At 49.4% G+C, this 13,113-nt stretch overlaps 1 protein-coding gene across 1 annotated transcript in view; it reads right to left on the bottom strand.

Moving 5' to 3' along the window:
• PARD6B (par-6 family cell polarity regulator beta) overlaps window positions 1–12,221 on the bottom strand; it is a 56,101-nt gene extending 43,880 nt beyond the window's left edge. The window contains 1 exon segment of the mRNA XM_077460525.1: window positions 12,046–12,221. Coding sequence (XP_077316651.1) covers window positions 12,046–12,114 — 69 coding nt within the window. The 5' untranslated portion in view covers window positions 12,115–12,221.
• Between the last annotated feature and the right edge of the window lie 892 nt (window positions 12,222–13,113).

The following is a 13,113-nucleotide window of genomic DNA, read 5'->3' as shown; positions in this document are numbered from 1 at the left end:
TACCTCTCCTCTGTGCAAGGGCTTTGCACAAAGTGGCCCCATTCATCCTTTTCTGGGGTCCCCCTCACAGCGCTCCTGGCTTCTTCTGAGTGCCCCCACGGAGAGCCACTTTCCCCAAGGGGCACTCGTGCAGGCATGCTCCAGTCCTGCTGCTGCGTCCATTGACACAGACAGGAGTCCCACTTCCGTGTCAATGGATTTGACTGATAGAAGTGGGAGCCAATGGCTCCTGCTGCTTTCAATCTATCCAACGAGGACCCGAGATAGCGGATGGAGTTGCTGTGCTTGACCCCATTCCTGGACGATTTGGCTCAGGTAAGAAAAAAATAAAATAAAAAAGGGGGTGGGGGGCTGCATAGAATACATGAAGGTGAAAAAATTGTGAGGGTTTACAACCCTTTAAGTGTATGCCGATGCAAGGACCATGTTTGCCCGCACAGAGATACACAGGTGTTCTGTGCAAACCTGAGCAGCAGTCCTATTCATGTTAATTGGCACGCGGAGGCTGCATGGACAAAGCCGATGCCCCCAATTTGACAGCCATGTAGGTGTGGGTCCCCCCGTACATTTAGGGCCCCACACCCACATGGCGGCCAGATTGTGAGCAGCGGATGCATCTGTGCCGCTGCTGCATCCCAACGGACATAAATGGAACACCCTGTGCAGGCAAAACTCAGTCCTCACACGGGTGTATGATAAACCACTTAAAGCGGTAGTAAAGCCCGCTTGATCATTTTTACCTACAGGTAAGACTATAATAAGTCTTACCAGTAAGTAAAATAAATATCTCCTAAACGAGCACCGAGATATTCACCCTGCATGCAGCCAGTGGTCAAAATGTCAGAGCTTTATGCCGGAACCGATGGCTCCCGCACGCAAGCAAAGTCATCGCGGCTCAGACCAATCACAGTCAGAGCATGCAAACCCATAAGACAGGGGGACCATGTCAGTCCTCTCAGCGGTGACATTACAGTGCTGGGGGGGGGGCTTTGTTCCAAGATGCGGGTGCATACTAGCACATTATGCAATTGCCTTGCAGTTTGTTTCTTTTGCAACATCCGCTGTTTACAATTGCTTTAACGACCGCCCGCAGTACAATGAGCGGCCATTGTAGACAAATCGATGTACTGGCGACCCACTGCCTAATTCCGGGTTTAGGGTGCGGTGGAGCCTATCAGCAAATCCCGAGCCGACGATTCATCAATGTTGGGAGGGCTTGTAGTTCATTCACACACAGAGCTGTGTGAATGAATGACGCGGCTGTGTAGGCGGAGCTCTGCACCACCGTGCTGATTTCAAAAAGTGACAGCTAGTACGGGGAACTTCTCCCCATACTGCTGTCACAGGCAGGGGGAAAAAAATCAGGCAGCAGCTGCAGCATTGGGAACAGGTTACATGTTCCACCCTAAAAACGGGTGGAACATACATGTTCGCAAAGGTGAACTTTAATGTAGGGAATGTATTAGATAAAAGTGTTTAGGTTTTACAACAACTTTAGAACCCCCCCCCCCCCCCCTTTACTTCTCTCTGAGAAGCTGTGAAGAAAGCCGTCTCCCAAGACAGAGCTGTACAGGCTGTCTATATAGATGCATTTTTTTTTTTCACGATCTGTTATTAGACGAGTCGGCACCCAATAATTGCCCTGGCTCTCATTTTTTTTCTTTAAGTAACTGGTCAGGCTCCAGGGCTTTATATTAGGGAGAGACTTAAGTGATTCCAATAGTCACTGTAAATGTAAGTCAATGCTGGATGACAGCCAGAGTGCTGCCTCGCTGTACTGCAGATGAAAGACTATCGACTATTTCATGAATGCTCGGGCTATGTTGTTCTATTCATGCCAATTACAGCGAAGACCATATTGTGTTCAAAACTAAAACCAGAAGTACCACATTGTATGGTAATTAAAAAGCGGCCTTAGCAGCTAAGTTACAACTCAGGCATCCGACAGTTATTGCTACCTGCAGCTTTGCAGCGGTCCCTGGCTTGCTATCCATGTTCTGTGGTCAGTGAAGGACCACAGAACATGTATATGTGAAGCCTTTTTGCCTGGCAAATCGCATTGCGTTTTGTGAGCCGTTTGGAGATGACGTTAATTAGGGTTGCACCAATACTGATACTAGTATCGGTGGCGATACTAAGCGTTTGCCCGAGTACTTGTAACAAGCACCGATCCCCTGTATAGATTTCAATAAAAGCAGCCGACAGCCACTTCTCCTCCTCTCCATTCCACAGCTTTCAGCTGCCTTATTGAAATCTATACAGAAAGATCGGTGCTTGTAACTCTCCCCCACCCTTGTACCGATCATCCCTGACTGTCCCCATATTCTCTTCCAGTCCACCTCTCTGTCCTCTGTGCTCTTCAGGTCCCCCTCCCCTCAATCTTTCAGGATGAAGAGCAGAGGAAGGAGGCGGTAAATCGGTCATTTACCGGCTCCTTCCTTTTCCGAATGATCACTACCTCTGTCCATTCATAACTAAGCATCGTAAACTATATGTTTATGATGCGTCAGTTTACGAATGGAGAGGAGTCGAGTCTCCGTCTCCTCTCCATTCATCTTCAGTGCAGCTGAGGCTGCAGAGAAAGGGACTGGAGAATCTCTATCCTCAGTCCTTTTCCCTGTCTCAAAGGGGAGATGTCAGGTAACTACTGACACCGTCCACGCGTCATCAGTGTTGCACATTAGTGCCATTGTCACACGACATATATATATATATATATATAAAAAAAAAATTAAAAAAAAAAAAAAAAAAGTATAAATATCGGCGAGTACTTGGGGGAAAAAAAAAAAAGTATCAGTACTTGTACTCAGTCTTAAAAAAGTGGTATCGGTGCAATACTAGTAGTTAATCCAACATTGACACCTGCAGGAGATCGCACGGTCGCTGTGCAATTACAATGTGATGCAGAGAATGCACAGAATTTGCTGCGTTTCCCACATCAGTGTGAAAACCAGGGCTAAAAGAGGAAACATGCTTTTTTTTTCCCCCTTTTTAAATCATCACTGGGAAAAAGAAAAGAATAGAAAAACTATTCTCCAAAAAGCAAACTAGGAAAAATTAAAAGTAGAAGCCAAAAATGATCCAACGCTAAACCTCCTCTCTGCCACATTCGAATGCCCTGTACACACGATCGGACATTCCGACAACAAAATCCATCAGATTCTTTCCGACGGATTTTGGCCCAAACTTCTCTTGCATACATACGGTCGCACAAAGTTGTCGGGAAATCCGATCGTTCAGAATGAGGTAACGTACAACACATATGACGGGACTATAAAGAGGCCAGTAGCCAATAGCTTTCGTCTCGTAATTTATTCTGAACATGCGTGGCACTTTGTGCGTCGGAATTGTCTACACACGATCGGAATTTAAACAATCAGATTTTGTTGTCGGAAAATTTTAGATCCAGATCTCAAACTCTGGACAGAACTTCTGACAGAAAAAGTCAGATGGAGCCCACACACGATCGGAATTTCCGACAACAAGATCCGATCGCACATTTCCCATTGGAAAGTCTGACCGTGTGTACAGGGCATAAGCCTAATCTACCCCTGTAAAAAAGAAATCGATATACCTACCCGTTCTGCAGCCGCTCCGCTATCATGCTGAGCTGTGAGCAGCAGTGTGCAGAAGAGGCAGCCGACAACGGAAGCCCCATAGTAACTCTATGGGTAATGTCACTTCCCAGCCATTATCTGTTCTCTCCTGCACACAGTACCAACCACTGGGGACCAGACCAGAGCGGCTGCAGAAAAGGTATGTATAGCAATTTTTGCTTTACAGGGTTATAAAGATTAGTGTTGGAATGTGGCTGAGAGTAGTCCCATTCACACTGAATGCGGCATTAAAATCACGCTACTTCCTTGCGATTTGAAAGCCACAGGTCAGTGCGATTTCATCTTCGGCTTGCCGACATCTGTGCGATTTCATGCACAGATGTCAATAGATGTTGCACATAAAATCACGAAAATAGTGCAGGGACTCTTTTTCAGGTTTGCTTTAAAGCCCAGCACCCCTCAAGGCACAAGACTCACCTTTCAGCTCCCATGGCACTCCAACACTAAACTCTGGTGGAGGGTACGTCGCGTGATTTCAAACTCGCATTTCAGTGCGAGTTCGGGGCGTTTTGAAAAAAAAAAAATTTGAATTTGCCCCGAAAGTTGGCGAAAGTAGTGCAGGAACCACTTTTGGGAATCAGTTCGGCACCGCGAAATTGGCGTCGCACCGATTGAAACAGTGCTGTTGCCAGTGTTCTGGCAGATAGTGTCCTGCCATCATGCGCAGTACGGAGCAGAAGAAGCTTCGGAAAATCTCCAAAGATGAACGGCGCCTGCGCCATGAGTGGAGGTGGTAGCCCACCATCCAAGCGGACATAGGGTTGGGAAAATTAAAGGGCCCCCTGCGGGCTTGCTTCGCTCGCCACACTTCAGGCTCGGCCTCGCTTCGCTCGGCTCTTTTATATTCCAGCTCTATGTCCACTTGGATGGATGGTGGGGCTAGAACCTGGACTCACGGCGCAGGCGCCGTTCATCTTCGGGTATTTTCAGAATCTGTGTGTGCTGTGTACTGCGCATTGCGTAGTACACAGCGGACACTATCTGATGGGGGACAGTATATGATAGGACACCGGCAATTTGACATGTGAAAAATAAACATTCAATATAAACATTCAAAATAAACAGTCTCCTCCCACTTCCTTTTTTGCTGCTGTGATTCGGCCGCCTGTTAGAAGGTCCTCCCCCTCCACTACAGTTTCCTCTTGCCAACAATGTTCATTTTGTTGACTAAATGAATACTATTTTAGTCGACTAACATACAACTAAAACAAACAATTGAGATTACTAAAATACGACAAACTAAAATGGCATTTTAGTCAAAAGACTAAAACTAAATTCAAATTTGACTTCAAAATTAACACTGGCCTTTAGTGCATGTTCATCCCTCAATACCTAATACAATATACCATATGAGATTTTTCACTTCAGCAGTCTATAATGAGTTTGGAAATTGTAGAGAAATGTTACAATTTAATTACACCCATTTGATTTCAGATGACTAAAATGAGTTTTAGTCGACTAAAATGTACTGGAGATTTAGTCGACTAGATATGACTAAAACAATTGCAGAAGACTAAAATGGGACTAAAACTAAAATGCCATTTAAGGGCCAGTTCACACCAGATGCAATTCCATACAGTTCCGATTTTTCTGCACCAGAAACTGACCAGAAACTGACTGCATGGTGTGAACTAGAGTCATTGGAATACATGGAAAACACTGGGTACGCATTTTTAGTGCAGAAAAAAAAAAAAGCGCACGGAACTGTGTCTGGTGTGAACTGACCCTTAGTTCTAAGACTAAAATCGAAATTTGCTGCCAAAATGAACACTGGTTGCCAAGCTGCCAGCACCCACCGCGGCTGCTCCAGTGGTCCGGGAATTTGAAATCCCTGCAAAGTCATGTGTATTCGAGCTTTGGGGCACACACCCTAATGCAATAGGCTACACCTATGACCGAGACAATTGAATGGACTCAAATCCCACAAAGCACTGCATTTGCGACCTGCATGCGTTTGGGGTGTCATTAAAGCGAACACCCATGGACCTACTGGTAACTAATATCCCTGTCTTTATGCTTCAGGCTCGGTTCACACAGGGGGCGATGCGAGGCGACACGACTTGCCGCGCCGCGACCTGCCGCGACCTCAGCGGCGACTTGCAAATGACTTCTGTATAGAAGTCAATGCAAGTCGCCCGAGGTCGCCCAAAAGTAGTACAGGAACCTTTTTTCTAAGTTGGAGCGACTCGAGTCGCTCCTCTTAGAACGGTTCCGTAGTACAGAACGGGGGTGACTTGTCAAGTCGCGGCACGGCAAGTCGTGTCGCCCCCTGTGTGAACCGAGCCTAAGGGGGAAAAAAAATAAAAAATTAAATTTTTTTTGAAATTACTTTTTTTTTTTTTTTTATTACACCACGTCTAGCCCCTCATCGTCGTGGTGAGGTACGTCATCTCTGGTCTCCCGTTGACTCCTGGGATATCAGCGTCCTCAATCCCAGGAGTCAATGGGCGTCCTCCGCTTGTGGCATTGCGTTATTTAAAAAAAGGCGACAGGCTCTCCAACTTACATACAGGTTTTGTTTTGGGGGGCAAGTACTGAAGCCAAAGACAACCAGACAACAAGCATTTTCAGGAGATGCCACATGGGCAGCCTCCATCTTTCTCAGTGCAGAAATCCTATAAAATTTGTAAGCTGCACTACATTTTTCCTGATCTTGACCTGGCTCAGCTAGGACATTAATGTTATTAAGGTTGCTGATTACGAGTTAATATTTAACAAAAATATCTTCCACTAACTTTCATTTAAAAAAGGGATTCTTTAGTAGGACTATGGGTAAAAAAAAAAAAAATAAATAAAAAAAAATTGTTGAATAGAGAAAGGGTTATAACTCCTGTCAGATTCCACCCCCCCCCCCCCCCTTTGTCCCATTTGCAGAGATTCCCCTTAAATCGGCCCTTCAGTTATTTTTTCATCTATTAAAATCCCCTGCCTTTGTTGTTATAACTTTGGATAGTAAAATATTGCCCTGTGCACACGGTCAGACTTTCCAACGGAAAATGTGCCAGAATCTTGTCAGAAAATCCGATCGTGTGTGGGCTCCATCAGACTTTTTCTGTCGGAATTTCCGACACACAAAGTTTGAGAGCAGGATCTAAAATTTTAAGACAACAAAATCCGATCGTTTAAGTTTCGATCGTATGTAGACAATTCCGACGGACAATGTGCCACACATGCTCAGAATAAATTACGAGACAAACTATTGGCTACTGGCCTCTTTATAGTCCTGTCGTACGTGTTCTACGTCACCGCGTTCTGTACGATCGGATTTTCCGACAACTTTGTTTGACTGTGTGTATGCAAGACAAGTTTCGGTCAAAATCCGTCTGAAAAAATCTGACGGATTTTGTGGTCGGAATGTATGACCGTGTGTATGGGGCAAAGGGCCATCATTTTTTGACTCCTGGAAAAGTTTTGGTAGCTGGCAAATTGAACCCACTCGGCTTCACTGGCTAGAACCAGCTTAGGACACAACCGGGCAGCAAACAGCAGGCTCCATCAGAGGCTTCTCACACATTTCCTTTTAAATGCAATGATCCTAATGTTTTATTTGTAAGCTTTTACAACGGTAAGCTCGTCAGGGAAGCTCAGCCTTCCTCCCTTGCTGTATGTAATTCCATACACCTGCCAGTTATCTAATGCACTGCACTAGATAACCACACAAAGCAATTTCACTTCCCTCGTATATTATCTAGGAACGTGCCTACACAGGCATTTTGCGGTACAGGGACAAGAGTCCTCAAGAAAAAAAAAAAAAAAACTACAGCATGCATACATGCCAGGAAACGCTGATTTTACCGCTGTGTTTTGCCAGGGCCGGCCTACAAATAGTGGCAGTAAAAATCTGCAGCAGTCAAGTCCCAGGTTTTATAGCAGGTGCAGAGGCTGCCAGAGCTCACCTGCAGAAGCAGCACATTCTGCCAGCCTGCCAAGGGGCCGTGTCAAAGCCGTTTAGCTCACGGCCACTGCTGCTATGGATTAGAACCGGTTCAAGCAGTGAGGTCACCGGGAAGATCTGTCTGGCACTTATCAAGACGGCCAGGGCCAATTAGAACGCCACCAAAAGGCTGATTTTTTATTTATTTTTTTCCTGGGGAAGCCTTCTTGCCCCAAGATCCTTTCCAAAAAAAAAATACATGCTAGATATGCATTAAAGCAACAGTAATCCTGAATATCCCTCAACTTAGTTCTACTGATCTACACTTTGCATGGCAGGGTGTTGCGATACATTGTAGCCACCTGAAAGCTTTGTGCAAAAAAGGCAACATGTCTTTCTCAGTGTAGCAAACTGAAGCAAAAGGACGTTAAAGCAAAATCTCCTTTTCTATGTTTTGGCCAATACTGACATGCACGAGCCCCGAGGCAACAAAGTGCAAAGCATTGGCGGTCTAAAGCAACACCACGACAGTCATCCAGACTACAGAAGGAAGCTGGAATCTGCAGGCTTGCCTCTGAAGTACACGGCAATCACAGGAAATCATCATCCGTCTTCATAGGTCGTTAGGAAGAGTGTTTGTACATAGGAGAAAGTGGAGGGAAGGTGAGAAATAAGGGTCACCAGGAAAAACGATCAGTGGAATTCTTCAGGTCGTAGGACTATCTGGAAGCATGGACCATACCCTAAAATGTAACCCTAGATCCAACTCCCCAACCCCCTAAAAACCGAACCACCTGAACTTGAAACCCCTATAACTTGACCCTACTTATAACCCGCTAAGATATTAACACATAGCACCCTAAATCTTAGCCCTAAACAAAATCCCTTAATATCGTAATCCTACACCAAAACCACTAAAACATATCCCTATACCCAACCACCTAAAACATACCACCCTAGAACATAATCCTACATTCAACCCCCATAAATAATAATCATGCACGACCACCTACAAACTCACCCTTCCCACATCATTACCCTACTCACAACGTCCTACAACCTCACCCCACAACCCTCACCCTACCCACAACCCCCTACAACCCTCACCCTACAGCCCCCACCCTACCCACAACCGTAACCCTACAGCCCCCACCCTACCCGCAACCGTCACCCTACAGCCCCCACCCTACCCACAACCGTCACCCTACAGCCCCCACCCTACCCGCAACCATCATCCTACAGCCCCCACCCTACCCGCAACCGTCATCCTACAGCCCCCACCCTACCCGCAACCGTCACCCTACAGCCCCCACCCTACAGCCCCCACCCTACCCGCAACCGTCACCCTACAGCCCCCACCCTACCCACAACCGTCACCCTACAGCCCCCACCCTACCCGCAACCATCACCCTACAGCCCCCACCCTACCCGCAACCGTCACCCTACAGCCCCCACCCTACCCACATCCCATATCTTCACCCTACTCACAACTTCCTACAACCTCACCCCACAACCGTCACCCTACAACCCCCACCCTACCCACATCTTCACCCTACTCACAACTTCCTACAACCTCACCCCACAACCGTCAACCTACAACCCCCACCCTACCCACAACCATCAAACTACAACCCCCACCCTACCCACATCTTCATCCTACTCACAACGTCCTACAACCTCACCCCACAACTGTCACCCTACCCACAACCATCACCCTACAACCCCCACCCTACCCACACCCTAACCCTACAACCCCCACCCTACCCACATCTTCATCCTACTCACAACGTCCTACAACCTGACCCCACAACCATCACCCTACAACAGTCACCCTACCCACAACCGCCTGCAACCATCACCCTACACATATTCCCCCTACAGCGCAACCTTACACCCAATCCACTCAAACTTAACCTAAAGCCGAGCTCTTAGCTCTAACCCTAAGTTAGACACTTTCAAAGTCACGCCACTTTTGATCAGGATAAAAAAGGTTTCCAGTTCCTGCATTGAAAAAAAAAAAAAACAGCCGCGTCCAGGTATTGGCGTCAAATCTGACATTTCTATCATAAAACGATTCCAATACGCGCTTCCTGTACCTTAAATCATCTGATCATTTTTGGCACCAACGCAAGTGTATTCTGCAAATTATTCTCATGACTGTTTGCACAAAGGAGAGGCCGGGCAAGCCTGCGGGTCGCCCTTGTAGACAGACCAGCTTAGAAAGTTGATCTTAGATGCCCTTTGCACTTTGGTACAGCGCTGTGCACCTACGGGGTTAAAGCCGGGTGCCTGTGGTACAAAAGGAACATGACACGCACAGTACATGGGAACTCCGTCACCCAGCTAATTAACCCTTCCAGCACCAAGGTTATGAAATATGTTCCTGTACCCCTGATCAGGGGAGAAGGGAGCCCAAATTATGATATAAATAGGCGGGAAGGACAATGTCCTCGGCTCCCAGGTTGGCAGCATGTTCCCAAATCTAAATTTAGCTTTGACAATTAGACTGAAATACACACACACCTTAATTATGTAACAATGTAAACACACCGAATACTAATACTGGCTGAATATCAGTACAAATACACTATGGGATAGTCCTGTTCACACGGGGGGGGGGGGGCAGGAAGTACTCACAGGGGTTGTGTTGGGGACGGGCACCCCCTATGCCTCCTTTTCCATACATAAATAGTAAACAATAGTAAACAAGATACTAATCATACTGGAACAATGTGATGAATAGGACCACAGAGGGCTCAGCCGCCTCCACCCTGAGCAGGTGCCCCAGCGTCTGCCATCTTTACCACCACCTGGGGCCCACCAGTACCCTCCATCCTCTCAGTTACCCACTTACACATGCCGCCACCATCCTCATCTATGAAGTGCCCCTTCTGCCCAACAGCTTTCCAGAAGGGGTCACATCGCCCTATGTGCTCTCTACAACCGTCCCCCCCCCCCCCCCCCGTTACTTGTTCTGTACCCTTCCTGCTTCACCCAACAGGTGCCCCATGTAACATTCTACTTCTACCCTTCAGATACAACCAGTAGCCCCCTCCATTACACCAAGTGCCCTTCACCTCCCTCTCAGATACCCCTATACTGAGCAGGTGTGCCACGCCTATACTACTTGCTCTAACAGGTGCCTGTGGTTACCCTTCATCTACCATCTATACCCTCTATTAAGCCAGGTGCCCTTTACCCCCCGCGTGTACCCCTACACCCACAGGTGCCATGCTTACCCTCCTTACTCACAGGTGCCTCTCCTACAGCATATGACTACTACCCCAATGCAATTCAGCAGGTGCCCCCTCACCTTAGGTTCCCTCAGGTACTCCTAACACCCTGTTTTCCTGTAATGGCTGCCAACTATGCCATCTGCATACTTCCTCTAGAGTACTCCTTATAACACCCCCCCCCCCCCCCCTCATCTAAACAAGTGTTCCCTGTGGTATCTTTTTGCCACTCCTTTGAGAGCCTCCTGAATTCTACCCTCCAGCATTGCCCTCCTCCATTCTCGCAGGGTCCTTCTGACCTTCAAATACACCTGTATCACTCACACCCTCCCCCAGGTGACCCCGATACCCCTTTCACCCTCCCCTACAGCTGTCCCCTGAAAACCACACATCCACCTCCCTCTGGTGACTCCTGCATACCCCTCACCCACCTCAGGTCCTCCTTGTGCCATTCTCCCCTCCCCCCTGCCAGGTACATCCTGTACCCATCTACACATCACCCAGGTGTCCCCCATACCACTTCCCTCAGGTGATCCTCATACTGCCCTCCTCCCCCCACACAGGTCCCCCTGTACACCCACCTTCTATCACCCCCCATTACAGCAGGTGCCCTCCATACATACCCCTCCCATCAGCTGCCCCCTATATTCTCCTCCTCAGCTTCTCCCCCCCCCCCCCAAAACCTTCCTCTTCAGGTGCCCTTCATAACACTCTCCCCCCCCCCCATCAGGTGTCCCCCATACCCTCCTCACCCACCATCAAATGCCCCTTATACTCTCCTCAGATGCTCCCTATACCCTCCTCCTCCTCCCATCAAGTGCCCCTTATACCCTCCTCACCCCTAATCAAGTGCCCCTTATACTCTCCTCAGATGCTCCCTATACCCTCCTCCCCCCATCAGGTGCCCTGCTCATTCTCCTTCTCAAGTTGCCCTGCATAACCTCCTCCTCCCCCCATCAGGTGCCCCCTATACTCTCCCCATCAGGTGCCCTTCATATCCCCTCCCCCATCAGATGCCCCCTATACCCTCCTCTTCAAGTGTCCACCACACCCTCTCGCCCCACCCCCCATCAGGTGCCCCCTATACCCTCCTCCTCAGGTTCCCACCATACCCCCCTCTCCTCATCAGGTGCCCCCTATATCCCCCACTTCAAGTGCCCACCACCCCATCAGGTGCCCCCATACCTTCCCTCAGATGACCCCCACACCCATCACACTGCCCCCTCCCTCCCTCAGGTCCCTGTACTCCTTTCATTACAGCAGGTGCCCCTCACCCCTCCCCCGTCAGGTGCCCCCTGTGTACCCTCCTCCTCAGTCGTACCTTGCTCTTCACCTCCACAGTACTGAGGGACCTGGCGCTGGTTCCGGTGGCCCGGTGAGCCCGGTTCATGTTGCTCTCCTCTTCTCTCTCTCCGCTCTCCTCCTCTCTGCGTTTCTCCTCACTGACACGGAGCCCGGGCCGCCTGCGTCACCGCCCCGCCCCCTGCCCGCGCGTGCACCTGACCTCCGGAGCGCGCAGGTATTCCCCGCCCCCCTCCACCTGGAGAGAGGGAGAGAGCGAAGGGGTGCGCCGCGTTACGTCATGACGTCGGGCGGGCGGCCGCCATGGCAACGACAACAAATGTGTGTCAGGGGGGAGGAGCCTAGGGGGGCCGCTCCGTGAGTGACTGAGGGATTGAGAGGGCTACTGAGGGGGGTCCCTGAGGAGAGAGATACTGAGGGGGTCCCCTGAGGAGAGAGAGACACTGAGGGGGACCCCTGAGGAGAGAGAGACACTGAGGGGGACCTCTGAGGAGAGAGAGAGACACTGAGGGGGACCCCTGAGGAAAGAGAGACTCACTGAGGGGGGACCCCTGAGGAGAGAGAGAAACTGAGGGGGAGCGCCTGAGGAGAGAGACTGAGGGGGGATGCCTGAGGAGAGAGAGAGAGACACACTGAGGGGGGCCCCTGAGGAGAGAGAGAGAGAGAGAGACACTGAGGGGGGACCCCTGAGGAGAGAGAGAGAGACACTGAGGGGGGACCCCTGAGGAGAGAGAGAGAGACACTGAGGAGGGACCCCTGAGGAGAGAGAGACACTGAGGGGGGACCCCTGAGGGGAGAGAGAGAGAGAGAGACACTGAGGAGGGACCCCTGAGGAGAGAGAGAGAGAGAGAGAGACACTGAGGGGGGACGCCTGAGGAGAGAGAGACACTGAGGGGGGACGCCTGAGAAGAGAGAGAGACACTGAGGGGGACCCCTGAGGAGAGAGAGACACTGAGGGGGACCCCTGAGGAGAGAGAGACACTGAGGGGGACCCCTGAGGAGAGAGAGACACTGAGGGGGGACGCCTGAGGAGAGAGAGAGACACTGAGGGGGGACGCCTGAGGAGAGAGAGAGAGAGACACTGAGG

The sequence above is a fragment of the Lithobates pipiens genome, unplaced genomic scaffold (genome assembly GCF_037356315.1).
Source record: "Lithobates pipiens isolate NorthernLeopardFrog02 unplaced genomic scaffold, aLitPip1_a1.2 Scaffold_28, whole genome shotgun sequence".
NCBI lineage: Eukaryota > Metazoa > Chordata > Amphibia > Anura > Ranidae > Lithobates > Lithobates pipiens.
Note: the sequence above shows the minus strand (reverse complement) of the source record. Positions and strands in the feature narration are given on the sequence as shown.